Here is a 26,881-nt window from a genome sequence, read left to right on the forward strand (position 1 = left end):
CTCTCTGTAGCACCCTGGCCAGAGTCCCTGGCTCGTCTCCTGCCCTGGAAACAAGCCAAATAATGGCCAATGCAGAATCCCAGCCCATCACCCTTGGGAGCTGCTACCCTCAGCGGAATGGGGGCAAGGCTTTGGGCAGAGAGGGGGCTCAGAAGATTTGTTTTGACAGTTATTGTCCATCTCCAGGACCAACCATTCTGGCTTTAGAAATGAGGACAGGGGAGATAATAAAATGAAAGCCCTCTTCTTTCTCTGATGGCTGCAGTTAGAAAGTTGTTTTCTGTTGTTTCAACAAGTGGGCTGGAGGACACACCTGTGATGTTGACGGTCATTGACCGGACTTGAAACAGACTCGCTCCCTTTTTTCTCCCTTCCCCCTTCTCTTCAGAGACTCTGCTCATAGGAGGATTTGTGAGACAAACTGTGGGTTTACAAACGTCAGGAACGGCAGCTCAGCCGTCCCCGTGTCTGCGCTGCTGCAGTCCCTGTGCGGGACTCTGCGCGAGGAGGTGGAGCGTCTGGGTCGCTGCTCTTCCCACAACGTGAGCCTTTTCCTGTTACCATAAAGGCAGTTTGTTACAGATTTTGAACCTGCTGCCTCCTCCCTTCCTTTACAACATGCATATTCATCCCTCCTGGCATTACTGCTGAAAGGATGCAAACGTCCTTGTCTGAGCATCATTCGCAAGCCTCCTGCCCATCTGTGAATTATTCCCTGACTCTTCCATCAGGGCAGGGTTACAGGTCCTCTGCCGGCAGGAGGGAGCTCTCCAACAAAATCTAAAGACCCAGAATCTTTCGGAAGCTGTGACAAGCAGACTAGGAAGCCACAAAACATTGTGAGCTGAACGGATGTCTTAATAAGCTTTTAGATGTGCCTTGGCCAGTGTTGGCAGAGGAAGCTCAAGGGGAAAGGCAGCAAGCATTGTGAGCTAAATCACTGCAGACCCACTGGGCGTGACAGCCCTAGGAAGCTAATGATCTCAACGGGAAAGAAGTGACTGCAGTTATCCAGCCACAGAACACGCAGTAGGACGGGAGGACAGACCCCCGGATGTGAGTACAATCTCTCTTTCATGCAGGGTTTGGAGCAGTAGGAGCAAAGTGAGTTCTTGTAACTGATGGCTTTCCCTAAGGACCGGTGCCCGGTGCCCGGTGCCCGGGTGCCTGTGGATCGTCTCTGGGGAGGTTGTACATAATGCTTGCCTGGGACTTTTGTTTGCAGGTCTCTTCTCGTATATTTTGCCTGAATCCAGTGTCTTTGGGATACTGGGAACAGGAGACTTTGTTGTAAATCCTCAAGAAAACAGAAAAGCAAACCTCCGAGACCTTTTGCTATAAAAAGAAAACAGATCACATCACAGACCAAACAGCTGTGGGGCCCTCTGGCATTTGTGATGGGAGACAAAAGAGTCGGCAAATTGGAGAGCAGTGAAAACAGGGCAGTGGGCTGAGAGGAAGGAGGGAAATCTTTATTGGAAGCGAAATCCCTTTCTGGACTCAGGAAACTCATTGCATATTTATGATCATGCATCTATTTGATTTCTGCTTAAGGAACTGGCGGCATGTTGCCATTGAGGTTTTTCTCCAGAACACTGTGAAAATGAGCATCGTGACAAAGAGGCATGTGATTGACAGAGTTGGGCAGAAAAAATTCCTCACTGTCAGCAGGGGAAGTGTCTTGAATGATAGCTGATTCACTTGGAAGAGGAGGCTCAGATTTAAGGAGGGAACGGGGCTGCTATAGCCTGAGTACCCAACAGGTTGGCGGGGAAGTTTAACTAGTTGATTATAACTGGTTACCACTCCACGCTTCCTCTCCTCTCCCCACTCGTGGTTGGGGGGTCTTTCGTTCCCCTTATTCCCTGTCCCACAGCCTGCCTCTGCCTGGCCTGATTTGTCACTTCAAGGTATCCAATGAGAAGCTGAGTAGATCCTCACTTTTGAAGGATAGGGATCATTGTTCTGTAGGGCAGTGATCATGAGAGACGTGGGGAGGAAGCCGGGCTGGGCCTGCACCCCCCTCCACAGCTAGTGTTAGAGGAGGAAACAGAAAGGAAGTAGAAAAGAAGTCTCAGCCACTTTCATTTCTCCCCACCCACCCTGCAAATACAAGTGCAAGTGAATGCTGGAGGCCCTAGGAATAAGGCTATTACTGGATTTGAGAATGAACTTGAGATACCCAAATACATGGGGATGGTGCTAGCAACAGGCCAGGAACTGGAAACCTGGGATTCTGTTCCAGATTTTGCAGGCTGTTGCCTGTATCCAAAATAGTGACCTATCCTGGAGGCTGCCCTGTGCCTCAGGTGAGTCTTGCTGGAGGAGAGGTTGGGGGGGGTGTGAGAAGAGTGGGAACATTTCATTATTCAGTAGCTGTCACTGAAAAGCAAAAATACCACATTTCTGCTTGGCCAAGATTTTCTCACAAATATCGTGTTTTTCTGTCTCAAAAATAATTATCATGTGCGCTGGATTTGCACAGGGCTGTTTACCAAAGGTAATTATGTAAGCAAGGCTGACTCGGTAGCTTGCAACCATGGCAAAAACTGTAACTGTGCTTCCATCTGAGTGTCTGAGAGGCTGAATTTATTGCATGGGACAGGAGGGTGGGAGGGAGTGGCTGGCGGTGGTGTTGACCCTGTGCATCTGTTGCCGGGGAGACCAGACAGCATTTCTAGTCTGTAGCTTGTGACCTTAGCAGCTAAGGCTTAGCTGATGGCATGCACTGAGGTTGCAGCAAGCTCTCTATCCCCAGGAGCCAAGCTGTGGAGTGGAATGAGTAAAATTTTAGTCATGATAATATTTGTATGAACCAGGATATTGTACTTGAGACATTTGCAGGCCCATTGCAAGAAAGGTTTGGGAATGGGGAATGTGGGAGAGGAGAGGTGGCAGTTTGGGTCCAGTGCACAGAAATAACAGTTGAGTAGATGGAGAAGAATGTGGTTGTGGGAGGGAGATCATTCAAGAAGCCATAGCTAATATTCTATATTTTCCTGCCATTTGGGCCTGGAGTGCTTTTTCAGTGTTGGGGCAGGCAGAGCAGAAGCTCAGTATAATTGGTTTGAAGGTACCACAGATTCCCTGAATAAAGAGAGGCGATGTGTCCTATGTTTACAAATACAAACCACTTCCAAACAGTGATGCAGTCTGGCAAACATACGAATCCTGGGAATTTCCAAAAGCATTTCCAGCTCATTTCTCTCTCTTTTGAGTCTCAACTTTATTCTTTCACTGACTCATTCATTCAACAAAGACTTCTGACAGATGCCAGGGTCTCTGGCTCTGGCTAAGGGTGGCGTCTCTGCCTTGGCGCGTACCCTTGTCCAGGCGTCTTGTGCCTGGTGACCAGAGCAGGATTTGTGAAGGTTCCTTCTCTCTGTTTCCTTTCGAGTCTTTACCTCATTTTGGGTATTTTGGATGACGAGGTGAAATTTGGTAATTCACAAGTTGGGGGGAGAGAAGAATTCTTTCTGAAGTTAAAATATTCACATTTGGCCAATACAGTCACATAATAAAATACCATCCTTAAGTCCTGCGGTTATGTCTGTGTTATATCTGAGCCTTTGGCCCCAGCCTCCCAGAGTGGTTGGGGAGATGGCCTGCCCGGATGTCACGGTGAGCGGGAGGTACAGCGTGGTACAGTCCAGAACTTTCCCGGTCACATTTTGGCCAATTCCTTAATCTTTAGAGATTGAAAGGAGCAGTGGATTTGCCTGGAAGCAACTGTAAAAGATGTCTGTGGGGCCTGGGATGAAGAATGGGTGGTGTCCCTCTGATATAGCATTTTCTTTCCTTTTGCATATATTGGTATTTTTAATAAGTATGTTTTAAAACGGAAAGAAGCCCTCACTTCCTTGCCGTCCTTGCTGTGGATCAGATCCTTAAGCATTTCTTCTTGTGCCGGAAGAACCCTTCGCCTTTGAAGTCATTACCGCTGCCTTTGGTTTAGTGTCGTGGTGTGTGGTGGCCCAGGGCTACAGGGAGGAGTCCGTCTTTAACCTTCTATTCACTTGTCCATTTGGTGGAAAGTAGAGCTTAAGTTTACTACTAGTTAATGCCTCCAGACCTCTGCTCTGAGTGGCCTAGAGGTGGTTTTCGTAGGCCATTCATTTCCCCCTGGTTAAGCTGGGAAGCCGCTCTTGGCGCAGTGGGCAGTGCCCTGTCAGTGTGTCTAGCATCCCTGATGTTTCTGAGGCAGGTTGTTCCAGCAGCAATTGGACCCGGGAGATGGCCCGGGCCTGTGCCCAGCTCTCCATCTGTTCCAGAACTCAGGAAACTGCATGATTTGCAGTGAGAAAAGGATGAAGACAATGACAGTATATGCTGGGGGGAAATCCCAGGGAGAGAACCTACTCCTCCGGGTCTTTGGGGTGTGCTCCATGGGAACCTAACCTGCCAGGGGAATTGGCATGTTAGCTGTGGCCCAGAAAGCCCTTTATGGGCCTACATAGCACAGTTACCTGCCCAAGGTGGGTCTGGAAGCCAGGTGATGTGTAGGGGATTCTATCAGGCCTCTGCCGGCCCTCACAGAAATGCAAAGCAGACCTCAAAGTTCTGGCCATAGTCCTCTGACGAATCCAGAGTCCCCTGTGAGGGTAGAAAGGAGGGAAGGTGGCACTTCTAAGGTCAGGTGCTTTGCTATGCCGTGTGTTCTTCTTGCTGTCCTCTCTCCCCCAGCTCCCCTCCCTGCCATGAGCAATCAGCACATGCCCGTCCTGTGTGCTGAGTGGCACTGATGGCAGCTTTGTTTTGTAACCCGTAGGTCCTGAAGATGGCATAGTAATAGAGCCACCTTCCAATGATCGGGAGCATCTGTCCCCGCGGGTGCCGGCCCAGGCCAGTGACGTCGTGCGGAGCTGAAGGGACGTGTCTACCTCTATCTGGGAACCTCTTTCTCTGCTAATTCATGAGCCAGCAGGATGCTGTCGCTGCGCTTTCAGAACGCCTTCTCATAGCCGCATACAAAGGCCAAGCGGAGAATGTGGTTCAGCTCATCAACAAGGGCGCCAAGGTAGCAGTTACCAAGGTAACAAGAGGGGAGGAAAATGCTTTAGCCATCCTTGGGGAAAAGCCTCCCTCTTAACCATTGTCCACAAAACTGTCCTGTTGGGCTCGCAGCTTTCAAAGAATTGGCTCCGTCCCCTCCCCCAGTGATGGAGGTTTGGACAGAAGGAAGGAGGATTAAAAATGCTTTCATTGTGATCTTTCAAATGGAGTAACTTGTAATTAGCATTTGACAATCTTTAAAGTCACAGCATGGCTTTTTCTCACCTACTTCTTCAGCCACAAGGACAGGAGAGCTCTCTGGAGAAGTCGGGACACAAAAGCTTATAGGGTAGAGTATTTGTTTGATAATCACATTAGATAGGCCTCCTGGGGAGGTGGACTCTGCTATGCAGAACCTCATCCCCATCTGCACCAAGACAGACTCGGACCAGATGACCACAGCAGCCTCTTTGAGCTTTAATTTCATGTGAGTCAGTGAGAATGTGTGGTAAGTGTTGGAGGACATTGCTCAACCCTCACCAACAGATACCCCCCGGGTGGTCAGGAGAACATAATGGGCCCAAGGGCAGTTTTGTTGCAAAGCTGAGCAGAGGCAGGTTCTGCACAGTTCAATGACAGTTTAAGTACATAGACAAAATAAGCACTTCACAGTCCTCTAGAAGAGGTTCTCTTTTCATCTCCACTTTAGAGATGAGGAAACTGAGGCACAGAGGGATTTAAGTAACTTGCCCTGGGGCCCTCAGCTGCTGAGTGGCAGAACTGCAACTTGTACCCACGGAGTCTGGCTCCAGGGCCCACCCTCCAGGCCACCCCGGGGGAGCTGTGGAGAGAGGCAAAGTTTAATTTTCAAATAGTAACATCTGCTAACTTCTGGCCTCCTGTGGCAAAGCTTGGCCAGCTCACATTTTTAGTGATTCATACCTAGTCTCTGTATTTCATGCTTCCCATGTGTGCTGTTAGCAGCAATTCCAAGCAGTAACTTAATGCTGGCACTGTCTGCTAGGAGACAGCATCAGGTCTCCCGGGGAAGGGCTCAGTCCCACCCCTTCACATGCCAGTGGCAAGTCCAGGTTGTCACCTTTGCTTCTGACCAGCTGGCTGTCCATCGGAGGTTCCCATGACCCACTCCCTAGATTAGAGTAATTTGCTGGAGCAGCTCTCAGAACTCATTTTACTTACCAGATTGCCAGTTTATTTTAAAGGGATTTAACTCAGGAACAGCCAGATGGAAGAGATACACAGGGCAAGGTATAGGAAAGGGCACAGAGCTTCCATGATCTCTGAGTATGCCACCCTCCAGCACCTCCCTGTGTTCACCACCCCAGACGTTCTCTGTCCTCTGGGTTTTTATGGAGGCTTCCTTCATAGACATGATTGCCTAAACCAGTGGTTCTCAACCTTCTGGCCCCTTAAATACAGTTCCTCATGTTGTGACCCAACCATACAGTTATTTTCGTTGCTACTTCATAACTGTAATGTTGCTACTGTTATGAATCGTAATGTAAATATCTGATATGCAGGATGGTCTTAGGCGACCCCTGTGAAAGGGTCGTTCGACCGCCAAAGGGGTCGCGACCCACAGGTGGAGAACCACTGGCTAAACGATTGGCCATTGGTGAATGGGTCAGCCTCCAGCCTCTCTCCCCTCTCTGGAAATGAAAGTCCAAATCCTCTAACGCTGGTTGGTTTCCCTGGCAACCAGCCCTCATCCTTTGGGGCTTTCCAAGTTACCTCATTCTCATAGATGCAGGTGTGGTTGAAAGGGGTTTGTTGTGAATAACACACTCCTTTCACCTTTTTATTTTTTGGCTTTGGAGCTGTTTCAAGAACTGATGACAACAGACCAGCTATTATAATAAAAGATGCTCCTATTGCTCTTATCACTTAGGAGATTCCAAGTGTTTGGGGAGCTATAAGCCAGGAATGGAGACTAAGAGCCAATATGTGTTTCTGTAAATCACAGTATCACGATGCTGGTTCTAGAGAGAGAGAGAGAGAGTCGTGGCCTCTCAAAGGTCCCCTATTGGCTTGTCATCACTCTACACATATGTGGCGACTAGGTTGCTAGCTGTGTGGAATTGAGGGTGAAGGGTGTCATCTACCCATGGTGCTTCAGGGCCCAGCCAGTCACAAATGGGAGAAGGGGCATGGACTCCCTAATGGAGGGCTCATGCTCACACATTTTAACTCTGCTGTGTTTGCTAATTGTACAAATTGCTTAACTTCTTTGAGCCTCAGGTTCCTTATCTGTAAAAAAGGGATATCAATACCAACCTTTCAGGGTTGTTATAATAATCACATTAAAGCACATAGTTCATAGTCTGCAAGTTTCCTTTTTAAAATAGACTTCATCATTTGCTTTTTTTAAAAAGTTTTAAAAAACAGTTTTATTGGGGTATAATTTAACATGGAAAAAAATTCACCCATTTTTAGTGTACAATTTAGTGGTTTCTAATGTCTTTACAGAGTTGCACAATCATCACCATGTTCTAATTTTAGAACATTCTATCACCCCAGGAAGAAATTTCGTATTATTTAGCTGTCATTTCCCATTCCTACTCCCAGTTCCTGGCAACCATTAATCTACTTTCTGTCTGTATAAATTGTCCTTTACTGGACGTTTCATATAAATGGAATCATACATTGTGTGGTCTTCTGTGGCTGGCTTTTTCAATTGACCTAATGTTTTCTTGGTTCATTGTATTGTAGCATCAGCATTTTATTCTCTTTTACTACAGAACAATATCCCACTCCATGGATATGGCACATTTTGCTTATCCCATCATTGGTTAATGGATATTTTGGGTTGTTTCCAGTGTGAAACTATTATGAACAATACTGCTATGAACATTTCTGTACAGTTTTTGTGTAGATATGTTTTCATTTCTCTGGATAAATACCTAGGAGTGGAATTGTTGGGTCCCGCGGTAAATCTATGTTCAACATTTTAAGGAACGGCCAAGCTGTATTCCAGAATGGTTACCCAATTTCACATTCCCATTAGCAATGTATGAGGGTGCCAGTTTCTCTATATCTTCACCATTGCTTGTTATTGACTATCTTTTTTTAAACATAATTTGCTTTTTAATAGTTTTGTTTTTAATCAAAGTAATGCTTGCACATAGGAGCTTTAAAAGTGTAAGTTCAACCCGGCTGGCATGGCTCAGTGGTTGAGTGTCAGCCTATGAACCAGGAGGTCATGGTTCAATCCCGTCAGGGCACATGCCTGGGGTTTCAAGCTCAATTTCAGTAGAGGGTGTGCAGGAGGCAGCCAATCAATGATTCTTTCTCATCATTGATGTTTCTATCTCTCCCTTCCTCTCTGAAATCAATAAAAAAATATATTTTTTAAACAGTAAGTTCAAATACTGCTAGAGGAGCCTGGGGTCCCACCCAGAGCAGGGAGACTTGTCATCTCAGTTCAGGCCAAAGCCCACAGGAGGGGCGTGACTTGATAAAAAAAAAGCAACTCTGGAGCCCACCTCTGTGAGGAAACCAGCCTCAAGGTCCACCTGTCCCCACTGATCTGTGGATTTCTGTATTTGAAAAGATGTGATACCAAATTCAAAGAAGGAAACAAGAAATAATAAAAACTAGTACAAAAATGAGTGAAATAGGAAATAGAAAAAAGATACAGAAAAATCAATGAAACCGAAAGTGGGGTCTATGGAAAAAGTGACAAAATAGACAAGTCTTGAGCTAGATTGATCTGGAGACCAAGGGCCTACTGACAGCTGTCTGGGGATCTCACTTTACTCGTATCCTAGCAATTCCCCTTGCCACTTTTATATATGTTGGTTTTCTGTTTTCTGGATTCCACTGTCTTTCTCTTCCTTGGTTTACTCCCTTGTTTTGATGTAGTACACCTCTAGTACAGTGCTGTCCTATATCTGTACTGTCTGATACGGTAGCAACTCACGGCTATTGAATACTTGAAATGTGGCTAGTGTGACTGAGGAATTGAATTTTAAATTTAACTTTAATTAAAATTTAAATGCCACATGTGGGTGTTGGCTACCATATTGTATAGCACAGCCCCCTATATCTTCCTGAAAAATGATTGTATGGGAGAAATCAATTAGTACTAGACTCAATCTATTGCCCCTTTCTCTCCCACATTCTCTGAATCCAGTTGTGTCACAATTTTGAACAGATTCGTAATTAGTGTGATTATGTAAATGCTATTCATTGGTGAGCCAGTAAGTATACTATAATTACATCTTCATTCTTTTATAACTTGCTGTTTTCCCTAGAGTTGATCATTTTTGCTGGAACCCATGTCACCCATCACTTGGGTAGCTCATATTCCCTGAGCTTCCTAAGAAAAAGAACATAGGAGAGAAATAGTTTGAGACTCTGTATGTCTGGAAAAAAGTCTTTATTCTACCCACTCACTTAATTGACAATTTTGCTTCAGAACTTTGAAGGCAATGTTTTATTGTCTTTGAGCTGATAGTGTTGCTGTTGGAAAACTCTGCCCTTTTAAGGCCTGCCCATTCAGAACCCAGCTCAGGAACCACCACCACCAGGAAGTCCATCCAGAGAACAGTACTACATGGAACTCACTGTCCTCTCAACTGATGAAACACTTGCTGTTTATTTGCTCTGTGTCTCTCATAATTTGAGTGCTCTGAGGGTGCTCTGAACTCCCAAGCAGGCCACCACTCTGACAAGGGTCGGAGTTTCTCTCTTATATTTCTCAGTGTTTGACACAGAAGAAAAGCACTGGAATTTGGAATCCAAAGACCTAGGTCAAGTGCCTGCTCCACTGCTTATTAACTACTTGTTGACGTAGGCCAGGGTTTCTCAACTTCTGCACAATTGACATTTTGGGCCAGATAATTCTTTGCTGTGGGCGGTTGTCCTATGTATTGCAGGATGTTTAGTAGTACCTCTGCCCTCTACCTATTAGATGCCTGCAATACTCCCTCCTCCCTAGTCATTACAACCAAAAAATGTCTCCAGACATTGTCAAACGTTCCCCTCCAGGAGGCGGCAGCATTATCACCCCAGCTGAGAACCACTGATGTAGGCAAATTTCTTCACTTAAGTTTCAATTTCCTCACAAAACTTAGAGGATTTCCATAGAACTGAGTGTAACAACACGTATTGTCACAGTTATAGAATTTAAGAAGGCACACAATATTGGGTGTGTATTTTTTAATCCCCCCAGTGCCTAGCCCAGTACTCCTACCATAAGCACCATCTATGTTGAATGAGGGGAATAATGGTGTTCAGTATAAATTGTTTACTTCTCTTGTAGGATTCTACAGTGATTAAGTCTTTTAAACCTCACCTCAACTCTCTTATCCTCATTATACAAATGAGGAAACTGAGGCAAGGAGAGGTTAGGTAATCCAACCAGAGTTCCTATTCGAAAGTGTCAGAACTGAGAATGGCACCCTGGCCATTTGGTTCTGTACCTGAAACACGGGTTCCGCTGCCTGCCCCAGAGAAAGCCAAATTCATGAGGCAGGTGCGGGTGCAAAAGGAAAGGAAGAATGATGGACTCCCATCTCAAAGACCATCTTCCCCTCCTGCTCAAGCCTGCAGTCGTTACAGGGATAGGGAGGAGAGGGCTTTTTTTTTTCCTATCCGATTATCTTATTAGTTTTGGCACAGTCGGGTCCTATCCGTTTATTTTTCTAGCTTTTGGCATGCTCAGGCCCTATCCATTCATCTTCCTAGCTTTCAGCACGGTTGTGTAAGAACCTCTCCCTGCCTCATCTGGGCTAGTAGGGGAGACTCCCTGCTCTCCGCCTGACTATCTATGCTAGCAGTTCCACAGCCTTGCTCTTAACCACCATGTTTCACCTGCGTGGCTTATAACTTCAGGCTGTGAACATCTGTGGGCTGCTTCTTATTAGAGCACCTTCCTTGGCAACTTACACATAGAATCTGCAAGTATTTTCTGACTAGGTCTTCATATGCCCAGGTACTTTAATAAAGCAGTATCCCAATAACAATATTTATATGTATGTAACATTTTACACTTTTCAATTTATTTTCACATATGTATTGCTCATCCCCAGAACCCTGTGAGATATACAACTTTTCTTTTTAGAGTTGTGAGGAAATGGAGGCCCCAAAAGGGAAGGGACTTATATAAGTTAGGGAGTAACAAAGCTGGGACCAGACCCAGGACTCCTGGCTCCTGTGCAAATGTCCTGTCTGTTATATATCTGGAGCTTCTTATGTCATCATAGGGGTTTTACTTAGTGGCTAATGGTATATGGTTATGATACGTAACCCACCAAGTAGGGGTGGTGTTGTCATGTACAGGACAAGTCATCAGAGGCAATGGGACCGGGAGCTAGGAATTGGTGTAAGAACTACACATAAAATTTTAAATTCTTATTTTTAAGAGAAAGGCTCATTGAGAACTCTGATTTTCCATTTGCGTAATTTTCATATTTAGGTCAATTATGTTCACGTGTGTTGACCAACACATTTTCAGTTAGAACAGGTAATCTGACAAGGATGCTGGGTATCCTGAAAAGTCAGACATATCCCTGGGTAAATTGTCTGGCTGTTAGAGACGAAACTCAGGACCTCCCAGTAATTTATCTCTGACCCCCTCACTTCTCTGCCACTGATCTCACCAGAGTCACCTATTATTTCATGCACCAACAAGTATTAAGCACCTGCTTTGCACCAGTGAACAGTACAGGAGAAAAATGTCTTGGCCATCATGGAGCTTGTGTTCTGTTGGAGAAAGTGACTACAATTTGAGTCTTGCCTCCCCTTCCCTTCCCTGAACTTCCCCTTGGCTCCTTGATGCTTCAGTTCCTGGTTTTCTTCTGCAAAGGCACTTCTCCATCTCCTTTTGCTCTTCCTGCCTCTAAATCCGACTTTCCGCAGGGCTCTGAGCCCTTATCTGCTCTCACTCTGCACACCCACCTTGACTGTTCCACCGCCCGCTGGTCACCACACCACCCTCTCCAGCTTGGCTCTATCGCCTGACCCTCGTGTGGAGCTGTCTTCACGGGCATGTTTATATGAATGATCCACAGGTACGCCACGGGGACTTCAAATCTAAATGCCCAAGACAACCTGCACATGCCCATTCGGTTCTCATCCCATGGTCTCTATTAATGAATAGCACCCCCATTTGCACAGTCCTTCAAGCAGAAGCCCAAGGACATGCTCCTTTCTTTTGGCTCCTAAACATCCCTCCACTTACCCATCTTCTCAGTGACCCAGTGCTATTTATTCTGCCTCCTTATTTTCTCTCTACTCTGTGCCTTTCTAAGTGCCCACATGGACACTTCTTAAGATGTTTGATACAAAAACAGAAAAATTGGTTTTCTTTTGCAAGAAGTCCTGGGTTTTATAAGAACCAAGTTTTTGTTTTATCCTATATAATAAAAGGCTAATATGCAAATCGACCAAATGATGGAATGACCTGTCGGTATGATGGGCACTGACCAGCAGGGGGCAGACACTCAATGCAGGAGCTGCCCCCTGGTGGTCAGTGTGCTCAGCCAGTAGCCGGGCTCACAGCTGGTGTGCACAGCGGTGGTGGCGGGAGCCTCTCCCACCTCTGCAGCAGGCGGGCATCCCCCGAGGGATCCCGGACTGCGAGAGGGTGTAGGCTGGGCTGAGGCGCAGGTCGTGCACCAGGCCTCTAGTATGAATTATCTTCTCTCCACAATTACCTCACATTTTAGTTACATATCTTCACATACAGCTTTTAATGTTGTTACCTCAGGTGCTAGACAGTTTGGCTCAGTGGGTAGAGCACTGGCCTGTGGAGCAAAGGGTCCCAGGTTTGATTCGGATCAAGGGCACGTACCTTGGTTGCAGGCTCCTCCCCAGCCCGGGCCCTGGTCGGGGCTTGTGCAGGAGGCATCCAGTCGATGTGTTTCTCTCACATCAATGTTTCTCTCTGTCTCTCCCTCTCTCTTCCACTCTCCCTAAAAATCAATGGGGAAAATATCCTCGGGTGAGGATTAAAATATATATTGTTACCTCAATACTAGTGGGTACTTTGTAGTCTGGAAAAGCCCTCTGCACGGCTCCTGATGCCAAGCGTTGACCATGTAGCTGGAGTTGAGAATCTGTAGGAATCCATAGGTAGAGCATCTTTTCTAGAACTTTTTGGAAGCCGGTCCTTGGGATGTTTCACTGCTGCTCTTGTTTTCTCCAAAAGTAACTGGACGATGAACTATAAGTAGCTTAACCTATCCCCTGTTGATGGACATTGAGACTACGTTACTCTGGTGCTGCTTGTCCTGAGGTCCTATTGTAGTGTGGTTACGTCTGTGGGAAAGATTTGTTTAAGTGGCACTGCTGGGTCAGGCACGCATCCCCTTGTCGCTGACAGCTAGGGCGGAACTGCTGTGCGTGAAGGTTGTCCCAGTGCACTCCTGCAGTGGAGTGAGAGAGGCCCATGAGGACTGACCTTGAAGCGCATTGTGACCAGCAGTACTGGGCTCTCCCTTCCTGACATCTCCCTCCTCCCTCTTCTCCTGAACTCATCCTGCCTTTCTGGCATTCTCTCCAGGAGCTCTCTGCTGTGGCTGATTGGGCTTATATTTAGCCTTTGTTCCTCTCTACTTCAGCATGGGTTCCATAGAGTTTTCTCCTTTTCACCCTCTGGGTGTGGCTAGGGCCAGCTGCCTGGGAGAAAAGCCAGGGAGTGGCTGATGGGAGGGGAGCAATGGGGTGCTCCACACCTCCTCCCCTTCCTCACCCACCACTCACAGCTGGAAAACAGGGTTTTCTCCGGAGGCAACACACAGGAGCTCAGTGTGTTCTCACCTGTTCAGTGAGGGCGGGGCGGGAGCCTGTGTAGAGCTGATGCAGCCCACTGGTCCTGCTCCAGGCTGGTAGGTCTACACACTCCATGGGGGCGTTAAGGATGTACAGTTACTGTCAGGTCAAACCTGGAACCTGACAGTGTGCCAGGAATTGAACCCATGACCTTTTGGTGCATGGGACATTGCTTAACCAACTGAGCCACACCGGCCAGGGCCAAAATTCTATACCCTTTAAACACTTACTCCCCATTGTCACCTCTCCTGGTCCCTGGCAACCATGTTTTCATTTTCCATCTCTATGAATGTGTCATCCATTTGAAAATATTTCCCAATTTTTTCTTGGCAAGAGTACAGGCAGTGAATCACATTTATCGTCTCTGTGACCTTAGCTAAGGTATTAGCTACCTTGAGCCTTGGTTTCCTGTCTGTGAAATCAGCATAACAACACTTGGCTCAGGGATTTGTTGTCAGGATTAAATAAAGTAATTCATGCAGAGTGCTTAGTACATGTAATGAGAATGGAAAAGAAACTCGATGGATGGTTGTTACTATTATCATAATTACTGTTTTCTCACTTGAGTTCATGGACCTCAGGCATGGAAATTCCATTCGATCGGGAACTTCTCAGCATTGGCTGTGAATGTGATCCTCTGAAGAGCCTTAAAAATACTGATGCCCAGGCCCCACACCCAGAGGCTCTGATTTAATGGGCCTGGGGTATGGCTTGAGCCTGGGCGTTTTTCAGAGCTCCAGGTGACCGAATGAGCAGCCAGGTGGAGAATCTTCACTGCTCCAGATATTTCTCCCTGACGGCTCAGGGCCTGCATGTGGGGTAGACAGCACTCTCTTTTGAGCATTGAGCCAAGTCACTGGTGACATGCCTGGAAGTCATGGCTCTTTGCAGTACACCACGAGATACTGATATCTCCAACTAGAAACAAGTTGACTAGCAGGAAATGGATGTCTCAAATATGGGAAGGCAGACATGCTGTGAATTGTTGTATGGCTTGCCTTGAGACAGTGCATGGAAACTTATTGGGTCAATGCTAAGAAAATCTCAGTCAGTGTTGACGTATTGTGATGAGGGTGTTAATTAGGCAGGCGGCCCAATGACTCTGTGTTTCTAGCAAAGGTAGGGAGGTCCCCAGGAGGTGCTCTCTGGAGGAAGGAGAGGGCCCTCTCGGATGGAGAGGGACAGTGTGGGAACTGGTATAGTCAGACATTAGCCGTGCCTGTGCCTGTGGGGAGATGGGCTACAATTGAGGAGAGCAAGTCTCAAAACTTGGGATGGGCCTTCAAAACTGACTTAAGCATCTTAGGAGAAGTTGTTGAGGCTGCTTGGAAGGGGAGCCCCAGAATCGGGCCTGAGTCTCTCCGCGGCTCTGCCCTCCCCTCACTGCCCTCCCCTCACTGCCTCGGAGGAATTCTTGGGAGTGGTGCCTTGCTCTGCAGAGCCCTTCTGTCCCCCTCTTGCTTGTGTGTTAGGTGGTGGCAGCCCACATTTTCCCTCCCTCCTTCCCCAGCTCTGGGCAGCCTGGTGGGTGTGTTGGCCCAGAGACCCTTCTAGCACCTGGGTGTTGAGCAAGTCATCTACCAGATTGCATTTTGTTGCCTGAGCAGCCTGCATTTAAAACTGAAGCCTCCACACAGATTAATGTGCCCGTTAAACCCCCTAAAGGCATATAGTTAATAGGTCCTAACAGTCCAGAGGAGACGTTGTGATGTGGCACAGCTGGGTGTCAGCATTTTAAAATCCTCGATAAATACGTACCTGTTCCTTTCCTGAACGAAATGCATTGGAGGATTACTGGTTTCCAGGCCAGTAATCGGCTTGTTGTAAGACTTCCAAAGCATCGTCACCTAATGCAGATTATTCTCCGAGTGCTGCAAATGAAGACATCAGAGGAAAGGGGCTTTAGAAGCTGCGAGTCACCCACCGGGCCTCTGCTCAGATGCCAGGGCAGATGGTCTGTTGGTGAAGTCTCTGAGCCCCTTATTAGTTTCTTGCTTCCTCTTTTTTCTTCCTCTTAAGCTATAGTGATTTACGTTTCAGAAAATAAGTTAAGTCTGGAATTTATTTGTAGACTGGAAATTCTTTCTCACAGGCCTGTCGATCTGTTTCCAATGAGAATTGGCTGTTGTACTAGTATGTTTAGGTTGTTATAAATCAAGGATCTAGGGCAGATGGGTGAGTAGGTGGCGGTGCTTAGTTTTCTCTTAGCCCATGTTTTCATTGAATTGAGCGCTATATAAAGAATTAGACACCGTGAGCAAGTGAAATTTATCCCTAATGCAAGGCTGGTTCAACATCAATCAATGTAATCCCCATATCAACAGCTGTCTTAGTCAGCTCGGGCTGCTATAAATAATACCAGTCTGGGTGGCTTAAGCAGCAGACATTTATTTTTCAGTTCTCTAGGCTGGGAAGTCCAAGATCAAGGCGCCAACAGGTTCGCTCCTGTGAGGGCCCTCTCACTGTCTTCACACAAGATGGAGAGAGAGCTCTGATCTCTCTTCCTCTGTTCATAAGAATGAAGCCCATCATGGGGTCTCACATTCATGACCTCATTTCACCCTAATTACTTCCCATAGGCCCTCTCTCCAAATACTGTCACATTGGGGGATAGGGCTTCAACATATGAATTTGGGGGCCACAGATATTTAGTCCATAACAACAGGTTAAACAAGAAAAATTATATGATCATATCCACAGATGCAGAAAAAGCATTTGGTTAAATCCAACCCTCATTCATGGTTTAAAAAAGAAGCTCTCGGCAAGCTAAGAACTGAGAACTTTCTCAACATGATAAAGAGTATCTACAAAAACCCTACAGTGAATATACTTCATGCAAATTAAAATCACAAGAAAATACCACTGCATTTATCAGAATGGCTAAAATAGAATACACTGACTACATCAAATGCTGGCAGGGATGTGGAGACACTGAATCTCTCATACATTGCTGGTGGGAACATAAAATGATACAACCACTCTGGAGAATAGTCTGACAGTTTCTTATAAAACTAAATATGCAACTACTATATGACCCGGCAATTGTACTCTTGGACATTTACCCAAGAGCAATGAAAGCTTATGTTTACACAAAAGCATACAAAGAAATGCCATAGCATTCTTATTTGCAAGAGCCAAAAGCTGGAAACAGCCCATCTGTCCTGCAACGATGGAACGGTTAAACAAATCATGGTATATCCATATCGTGGGATACTACTCAGCAATAAAAAGGAACAAGCCATCGGCATATGCAAGGTTACACACTGTTTATTCCATTTATATGGCATTGACTAAATTAGAGAAATGGAAAAAAATATTTTCTCAGGGGCTATGGATGAGGGTGGGGGACCGTTTTGGGAAGGGGGGTGGGTATACTTGGAAAGGGGCAACGGGAAGATTCCTTCGTGACAGAGCTGTGGTGTATCTTGACTGTATCAATATCCTGATTCCGATACTGTGCTATAGTTTTGCAAGATGTTATAATTGGAGGAAACTCGCTGGAAACGACGTGGGAGCTCTCTGTATTACTTCTTAAAACTGCATATAAATCTATAATTATCTCAGTAAAAAGTTTAATTTAAAAAAAGTACAAAGGGGAGGCAGGGATACCCGAAGGCTATAATTAGAAGCTATTCGTGGCCTATGGGCCACAGTTTATCAACTTCAGCCTCAGGCCAACCCAAGACTCCCAGGTTCTTGGACTCAGTCCAGTGCTTCCCTGCCTCAGTGAAGGGGCGCCCCTAGGCCTGAATCCCTCTAATCTTTCCACTGCCTTGCGTTCTGGAGGTGTGGCTCTGGTGTTTTGCCCCCTGTGAGAGTGTACCCCCACCTTATTAGCGTCATGCACTGGAGCAGTGCTCTTAAGGTGCCCCGTGTGGGCTGTTCTGCTGCCCAGAAGGAGCAGGGTGTCCCTGGGAAAGCGGAAAGGAAGTCTGGGTGAGCACTGAGCTGGCAGGGGCCGTGACCTTGTTTATATCATCCTTGAATCCTCAGTACTTCGCCTGGCTCTCAATAACTGTCAAGTAAATTATACCTCCTGCCTTGACTACAGAAGAAAATTCTTAGATACACATGCAGGATACAGGTCTGTGCCAGAGAGGAAAGGGAGCTGCCAACCCTGGACTCCACGAAGCGTGAGACCTGCAGGAAGCCTTCCAGGTGGAGGGGAGGCCAGACCAGCCTCCACTCTGCCCCTGGGCACTGGGCTTTCCCCCTGCGGCTCTCTCGCTTTGCTGGCCAAGCCGGACCCTCTGTCAATGTGTAACCCACTGAAAAGGTAGTCCAGACAGCTTCTCGTGAGGAGCATGAGGGCCAGTGATTGAATTCCTTATCACTTGGGGACAGATGCACTCTAGGGACCAACGGAGTCCTGCCCAGTCATATACGTTGCTTGAAATATTTTGGCCCTGCTTGTTGGTGGACCTTTCTAGAAGCAAGTCCAACCCTGGTAGTTACTGGAATTCACTTATTAATTAAGCCATTATGTTTGAATAACTGACTCCTAACACTATACATTTCAAATCGTCTCTCCCAATTATTTATGATTATTTCTCCATCCCCAAAGTAAGACTTAGAGAAGCATTATGAAGCTTTTCGGTATAAAAAACTGATCTTTTTACAACGTAGAATTGTTACTATACAAGACAATGCCAGTACCCAGGTGTGATTGGGCAGTTGACTCTCAGTGCGGGAATTTTACGTCTGCCCCTGTTACATTTTATGTTGTCAAAATTAGCCTGTTCTTCCCACCTGAGATTGTCTTGAGTCCTGATGTTTGTCATCCATGGAATTTACTCCCTGGCTGCTTCCTGTCACCTATAGTCTGATTAAGATGTGATGTGTCCCTCATCCAGGTAGACAGTAGACAAAACACATTTCCAACAAGGAAAGAAGGCTTTTTAAACTATAATTTTTCTGAATGTAAAGGTTTATTTTCTCACTCTCCTTTGATCTGTGGTGCTTTTTCTTTACCCACCTTTTTTCGAATGTCTTCATAACGTCTTTATTAAATCATGAGCCTAAGAAGGACTTTGAAGTTTTATACCCACATCTACACCATTCCAGGCAGTGAGGCTGGGAATACTGTCTGTGAGAAGAGGACCCTGAGGGCACCTAAGAAAGTTGGCAGGAGTCTTTGCCATTTAAAACCTAAATGAGGGGCCAGAGACCAGGGTTCCAGCAATGTGCCGTTCTGCCACAAATTAGATTTGGAGCTGTTTTCCTTACTATCCTCATCCAAATTAAACTCTCAAGACCCTGTTCAATCTGAATATTATAGTGTTTCTTAAATATGTGCCACTCTTATTTTACTAGCTTTCTTGTTTCTACATCTCTTTCCTTTCCTATTTTCTTAATGCTACAGATAATGTAGACATTACTGGCCTCAAAAAAGACTGCACAGTTTTACAAAATAGTCATAGGGATGTAAAGTACAATTTAGGGAGTATAGTCAGTAATATTGTAATAACTGGGTATGGTGCCAGATGGGTTTTAGACTTATGGGGGATCACTTCATAAGTTATGTAAATGTCTAACCACTATGCTGGACACCTGAAAATAATATAAACTGAATGTCAACTGTAATTGAGGGGAAAAAAATTTAAAACGACTATGCAACCCTGATCTATTGTATTTCTCATGATCTGAAAAAAGGAACTACTGTCATTTTGAAATTGTTATATAATCTCAGCTAAATTCTTCCTGTTAAACTGTTTTCCCTTGTGTGGGTCACATCTATGCAACTGCCCTCCTTGTAATAACAATTGTTTCATTTCTTTGAGCTAATGGGTCTCAATTCCTCTCTCCTTTGCCTCACTTCTCTGTGTGACCTTGGACATAAGCATGTCAGCAGACAAAGATTTTGTTCCAGGAATGGCTAAGCACCAACACCCTTCTTTCTCACTTTGTGGACCCATTCTGGGGTTCATCATTCATGGTCTGAAAGGCCTGCCCTTTAGTACGGAGGATCTGAGACCTGAGCAGGAGAGAGGAGCTGTGACCCGACCTCTGAGTCTTTGCTAGATTAGGGAGTGACCAGCTCTCGGGCCAGGGCTCCCAGGCCCAAGGAGTCAGTGGGAGGGAAGAGTCTTTCCAAACTTGTTTCTGTGGGTTGTGGTTCTCAACTGATGCCTGGTCCCCCTCCCTGGAGCTCAGCCCCTACCGAGGGAGGTCTCTCCTACATAAACACCTTGCCTCCCTGTCTTCCTGGGACTGACCAGTGAGACGGTTAAGCAGCATATCTGCACACATGCTGGGAATAAAACACCTCCACTTCCTTTCAAGGTGCATTTTAAGCTGCTTGCTTTTGGCTGGGCTCCCTTGTCATCCTGTTGATAGGAGATCTTTATCTGAACAGGAATCCTCCCCTGGAATGTGCCCTGACATAGTCCCGCCCCTCCAGGTGGGCGTTGGCCTCTTCAAACTGTGCAGCAGGGACCATTTGTTCTGTGCTCCCTTTATGACCACCGGTTAGTGTAATTTATGGGTCACCTGCTTGAACAGGACTCGCTCTGCTGTTCTTGTGCAGCAGTCCTGCTGGAAGTCGGGACCCACTGGCTCAACCTGCCAGAACAGAGCAGCACCCCGACCACAGCCCGGAGCTGTGGACAGCCGGGCCACCTCTCTGTGGTTGTTGCTTGGCAACATCTCCAGGCCCTTTGCTGTTCAGTTCCCTGGAAGTGAACAGGCTCTGGCTGAGTCTGTGCCTCTTCATGGTTGGATCAAGGGAAATGTGTGCGCTTTGCAGGGTCCTGTGTCCTTTCACCCCTGCCCGTTTCAGATGGCCTATCCTGATATCAGAGCAAGTTGGAGGAGCTAGCATCTTCAAAGAGTGCAAGGCAGATGTTCATAACCTCTGGCTGTACATCACAATCACCTAGAACTTAAAAAGAACCCACAACAGCCCAGCCAGCGAGGCTCAGTGGTTGAATGTCGACCTATGAACCAGGAGGTCACGGTTTGATTCCCAGTCAAGGCACATGCCTTGGTTGCAGGCTCGATCCCCAGTAGGGGGCCTGCAGGAGGTAGCTGATTGATGATTCTCTCTCAACCATGTTTCTATCTCTCCCTTCCTCTCTGAAAGCAATAAAAAAAATTTTTTTTTTAAAAGTACCCACAACAGACCCAACCCTAGGCTGATGGAATTCAACCATTTGGTGGTAAGGTTTCAGATTTTTTTGTTTTAATTTTCAGGTGACTAATGTGCAACATGGTAGAAAAGCAGTGATTTATGTCAATTGTTCTCAAAATGTGGTCCCATACCAGCAGCATCTGCTTTTCCTAGAAACTTGTTAGAAATGCAAATTCTGGCTGCACCACAGGCTTACTGAATCTGAAACTCCACCAAGGGGCCCAGATATGTCTGTGAACAAGCCCTCCAAGAGATTCTGCTGCCCAATAAAGTTTGAGAGCCACTGGTTTAAGACATAATGTTAGTGCAGAAAGCAAGGCAGTTTTATGTGACTATAGCTGCACAAACACATAAATAGAAAAGGTGCACTGAAAAAGTGTGGATAAAATGGTAATAGTTGTATTGGGTGATAGTGGTACAGACGACTTGCTTTTACCTTTCAAATTTTTAGGAATGTCACTCTATTGCTTATCTATTCTTTTAAGATCCAGGAAGCCCTGGGTTGTGGCGATGTGGGTTTTAGTGTGTTGTGCTGGCAGGTGTGCATGAGAGCATCATGAAGAATGTAACAAGAGGAATGGCTCTTGCTTGGACAGGCCCAACGCGGCGGGTTTCGCCCAAGGGCCTGTAGCTGCTCGGGGAGAGTTAGCCTGGCCCGGCTCTCAGCCTGGGTCACTCATTAGAATCCCCTGGGGAGGTTGTATGACAAATGATGCCTGAGTCCCACCAGAGGGAGTTGAGGCAGAACCTCTGGAGAAGGGACTCGGGGAAAAGCAGAGGCTGATAGACGGACAAATGGACCAGCCTCCCCAGGTGATTCTCAGGTACAGTGAGAATGGACAACCTCACTCTGTCCTTGAGATTTTAAGGAAAGCAGGTGATTTCCACGCACCTTCCGAGGTCAGCGTCTGGGAGTCTTGGGGGCTTCCTGAGGGTGAGACACAAAGCCCCTCTGCCAGGGGACAGCCTTACCTCCACGCAGCAGAATGGGGGTCACCGTGAGGGCCTGGATCAGACAGCTAAGGGGTGAGTCCAGACTCTGATGACCTGTTGTGTGACATAGAACAAGCAAGGGTCTCTCCATGCCTCAGTTTTCTCGTTTGTAAAATGGGCTTAATGATATTGCCTACCACACAGGTCATTGGGAGGATTGACTGGGCAAGTACATGTAAAATTCTTAGGATAGGGCGTGCCGTGTGCCTCATAAATGTTAGCTACTTCTGTCCCTTGCTCTTGTCCTCATTATTATTGTTCTCCCTGGACCCACCAGGGCCTGCATTCAGTTGGGTAGAACTGGTCTTTGAGGAAAACTGGGGTAGGACCCAGCACAAACCGATGCTTCTAAAACGTCTTCTTCTCGTGCATAGTACTTAGTCTTTTCTCCTGTTCCCATTTCTTCCACTGGCCAGTGCTAGGGGCCTGGAGGTGAGAGCAGTTGCGTCCTTGAGTCTGTCATTCCAAGTCCCCGCTAACAATCAGTTTTTATCTGCTTCCTCACACTTAGAGCATTCCAGCCCTCCCCGTTGTCAGGTATGACCTTGGAGTGCATCTGTGTGCTGGGTGGGAGCAGCTGCTCCCCTTAACAGCTCCACCTTTGCTGTTTTTTCACTACAGAATGTTCTGGAAAACCAAGTACATTTCTGCTCCTCTCTCGCTGTCCTCCTTTGGGTGGTGATGATGGTGTGTGCGTGCCTGCGAGTGTGAATATGCATGTGTGTGTCTAAGGGGGTTGGTCTTGTTGGAGAAAGGCCCTAGGGACAGGAGTGCACAGCTTTGGTTCAGTAGAAACTGATTACTGCTGCCTTGGCTGCTGTTATGTCGATACCAGAAAGGCACCAGACACATGAGGGGGATACTCAGCCTCCTCAGAGAAGCCCCCATGTCACTGTGCAGCTGCTTAAATGCTTGTGAAGCCCCCGGGATGTCTGTCTCCTCTGACATCCCAGAACTCAGAGTCCACAGCCATCCCAAGCTCTCCATTCCTCTGAGGTCAAACCTGGAACTATGGGATTGCTCCAGTGGCCTTGGCAGCCCCAGCCTGCCCTGTGGTTGAGGAACACTGGATATGCCCCCCTGCTCCCCGACCCCAGAGTCAACTTGCTTTATCATTTAGGGAAGGCACGGTCCAGCCTCAGGGTGATCCCAACCTAGTTGGAAGAAGTCAGCACCCAGGGTGACACTCAAAACAGAATGTGGCCGTTTCCTAAAAGGGACCTGAAGGGCTGAGGGGGTAGAGCAGGGAAGGCCAGAAACATTTCTTCTTGGAGAATCGGAGAAGGCATTGTTGGGAGGACATTCCCACCGAAGGAGTCTTTCCTCGCAGGTACATAAAGACTAGGAACTGTGGACTGTACTTCAAAAACAGAAGTGGGCGAGTGGATCAGCACCGGCTGGTAGGACCTCCACCCTCCTGCGGGTGTCCGAGTGACTGACAGACATCCAACTCTGCCCCAGGGCATTGGCTAAGGCCAGGCTGTGGGGTGTCAAGAAGGAGAGGGAGCAGTTGGGTGCTTCAGGGCTAGGGCCAAGGGCAGCTGGAGGGGAAGGAATCCTGTTAGGTGGTGGGTGTTACCTCATTTATCCTATTCAGTCCTGTGGGTGGGGAGTGGAGGCTCCTTCTAGTTCACAGGTGAGGAGACAGGCTTGGCAGAGTGCGGTGCACAGAAGCACGCAGGCGTGTCAGTCAGAGCTGGGATTTGAGTTAGACTTGTGGGGCTACAATGTCTTGACCTTTACTCTCTCCAGATGAGGAAGGCATCTCCAGCCGAAGGTCTTTTGTCAAAGACTTAGAGTTTCTAAAGTGCCCGCCCGGTGCGACCTGGTGTGAACAGCAGTATTCCTTCTTCTGACTTCTGATTGTCTGTGTTTACTCGGACAACATTTTCACCTCCTTGGGCCTTGCTTCCCACCAGTAATATCTGATTGCTGATGAGGATGTCCCTCAGGGCTCCTCCGACACCCAGTGCCCCTCGGCCTGGTGCCTATTTTCCATCCTCTCTCCCGGCAGCTTCCCCCGCCCCCGTGGTCTGTATTTTTTCAGTTGCTCAAACACACTCTTGTCCCATCATTCTGTCAGCCTTCCTAACACGTTTCTCCTCACACGTAGCGACTTCCCTGTGTTGCAGAATGCCTCGTATCCTTGACAAGGACACACAATGACAGGTGGAGCCTGGCACAGGGCCAGTGGGCGGCACCCAGTCGTTTTGCTCCATCGGATCAGCTGTGGACGTTTCATTTAAAGAATCGAGGTTAAGTAGCAGGCGCTGAGCACAGTCATCAGCCAAGGACAGTCACTCTTCATCTCAGACATTGCTTTTTTATAAAGGCTTTTTATAGCCCACTTTCTTGGGAATAACTTTTTCTTAATTAAGAATTCTAATTTTAAAGTGAGCTCCGACCTCTTTCCAGCATCTTTCTAGCATTTTGATTGCATTTCATGGGTAGAAATGAAGATCCTTTATTGTTTGCTGTCTGTTTTCCTCCACGGCTAGTTGCCCATGGCAAACTGGCACTTTAGTGAAATCATAAATGGGTTTATCCTGCTAGAATATCAGTAAAGGTCTTTGGGGAGTCTTATTGAGGTGCTGAAAAGGACTTAAGGCCCCATGAGATCTGAATCCTCCAGGGTGTTTCTGCATGGCTGGGGGCCGGGGTGAAATGATGCTTGAAATTGAGATGGGGGTGGGGCGCTATCTTCACAGTGAACTTGAGGGAGGAAGCAAATGGGACATAATGTCTCCTTTAGGATTCAGAGAATTCGGGGTTTGGCGCAGTCAGATCTCAGAAGTTGTTTTATACCGAAGAGGGTTATTCTGGGTGTTACCCTCAATGTCATATATGAGGAGCTGCATGCTTAAGGCAGGCAAAGGGAATGGTCATCTCTATGACCCAACAATAGGGCTAAGAAGCCTTCTCAGGTGCATAAGGAGACATCCACACAATGGTGTTCTACAAACCACTGAAAACATCCTGTATGTCTGTGAGTAGGAGACAGTGAACAATGAATAAAAGAACTGGAGCTGCGTGTGAGAATATGAAAAAAAAAAATCTCAAAAAATATAACGTTGGACCCCAAATTACCAAATGATATTGTACAGTTTAATACTTACTATTTATGTAAGGTTTGAAAACAAATCAATGTTTATATATTGTTTGTGGCTACAAACATGTAGTAAAATATAAAAGGCAAATATAATAAAAAGGAATGTCAAATTTAAGAGTGGTTGCCCAGTGGTTCAGTGGTTGAGCATCAACCCATGAACAAAGAGGTCTCTGATTCGATTCCCGGTCAGGACACATGCCATGTTGTGGGCTCAATCCCCATTAGGGGTTTTGCAGGAGGTAGCTGATTGATGTCTCTCTCTCATGGATGTTTCTATCTCTCTATCCCTCTCCCTTCCTCTCTAAAATTCAATAGGAACATATTTTTTAAAAATTAATTAAAGAATTGTTTTTAAAGAGTGGTTACCTCTGGGATGGGAGGGAAAATGAGATCGGGGAGGGGTTAACAAGGAACGTTATGGTTTCCCTAATTTTTTTAAAGTAGTTAGTGGAATGTACATATTACATAATAATAATAAAATATTATTCATCTTTTTGAATGGCTGAAATAATTTTGTAATGTTCAAATTTGTTTTTAAAAATGGGGAGAATCAGTTCTAATCAGTTGGGCCAGCAGTTTGAATTCTGAGTAATTACTAACCAGATTTTCCCGGGGCTGATAAGCTTGACCTTTTGCTCTTCTCCCATCTCACCCCATCAAGTGCATTGTGGCCACTTCATTGCCCCCGAGTATTAGCACCTGTGGGGAAACAAAAGAAAATAGGAAACCTCTAATTTCCTGCTTGTTTTAATGAGTGGGAGTAGAAATTATGCACTAAGGGAAAAATTTACATTTTGAGCCTGTTTTGTTCATTGGTTACAGTGCCAGTAGCCAAGGTTAACTGAGACAAACTTGAATTCTGGGTAAATCCATAAGAATCTTCTATCAAACCATAGGGGAAAGGATGAAACGCCACTGTGCAGCCTGTCCCAGGGGAGTGATTTTGATGTCCTGTTTTGAATCGGTGTTTGCTTTGCATCAACAGCATGGCCGGACCCCCCTGCATCTCGCTGCCAATAAAGGTCATCTTGCTGTGGTCCAGATCTTGCTGAAGGCTGGCTGCGACCTCGATGTTCAGGACGATGTGAGTAGAGGCCACCATTCTATCGGGGTGGGTTGTCAGAAGAGCTTGTCTGCCTAGAAATCCACAGTACAGCATGGAACCAGCTGTGAGGTGGGAGGGGAGTAGATGCTCTTCAGCCCCTTTTATCAACGTCTTGGTCCCCATGGTGGGAAGAGCTTACTCTTGAAGACCTATTCTGGGACCCATTCTCAATGGCAAATTCGAGTTTGGGAATGTGTGCTGAATTCCTCTCATGGTTCATTTCCTACCAAGCATCATTCAAGTGCAGAGCTTCAGAGGGCATTTTGTCTGTGTCCTGTCTCAGTATGAAGGAGCACCACACACACACTCACTCACACACACACAAGTGAGTATTGATCAAGCTTACCATTGGAGAAAAGGTGGGGCTTAAAAACTTATTTTATTCCTTTTCTCACTTTGATTTCTCTTAGTCAGTGTACATTCAGTTTAAAACAACCTATTCAAAGAAAACAGAACTGGTCTCATGGAACCCAAGAAAAAGGAGGCCTGCAGATGGAGCTCACTCTGGTGCTGTACCATTATTGAGACTCAGCCTCTGAGTCTCTTCACTCAGATTATCTAGAGAGACTCCAGCTGGCTTCTTTGGGATCACGTATCCATTTCTGAGCCAATCAGCAGTGGTGGGGTGGGGTCACGTAGTCCCTGGGGTGCCCTATTGGGTCTTTGGGAAAGGTGGCTTCTCTAAGAAGGGGATATAGAAAAGATTATGTAAATTGTTCTCTGGTTAACTATTAGGAAAAAGTCCTATGATAATGTG

At 46.5% G+C, this 26,881-nt stretch overlaps 1 protein-coding gene across 7 annotated transcripts in view; it reads left to right on the plus strand.

The window, feature by feature from the left end:
- ANKRD6 (ankyrin repeat domain 6) overlaps positions 1-26,881 on the plus strand; it is a 157,658-nt gene that overhangs the window by 97,742 nt on the left and 33,035 nt on the right. For 3 of the 7 annotated variants that reach the window (XM_023756506.1, XM_014458416.2, XM_014458420.2), the window contains exons 1-2: positions 4,975-5,032; positions 26,005-26,103. Coding sequence is in view for 3 of the 7 variants with exons in the window: in XM_006091797.3 (XP_006091859.1) it covers positions 4,913-5,032; positions 26,005-26,103 (219 nt within the window). In the remaining 4 variants the exon portion in view is untranslated. Of the gene's footprint in view, positions 1-490; positions 1,057-2,184; positions 2,310-4,768; positions 5,033-26,004; positions 26,104-26,881 lie in introns of those variants that run through there. The other 4 variants (XM_006091798.3, XM_006091799.3, XM_006091797.3 and 1 more) reach the window with 4 other exon arrangements.

This window comes from Myotis lucifugus, unplaced genomic scaffold (assembly GCF_000147115.1).
Source record: "Myotis lucifugus unplaced genomic scaffold, Myoluc2.0 scaffold_96, whole genome shotgun sequence".
Lineage (NCBI taxonomy): Eukaryota > Metazoa > Chordata > Mammalia > Chiroptera > Vespertilionidae > Myotis > Myotis lucifugus.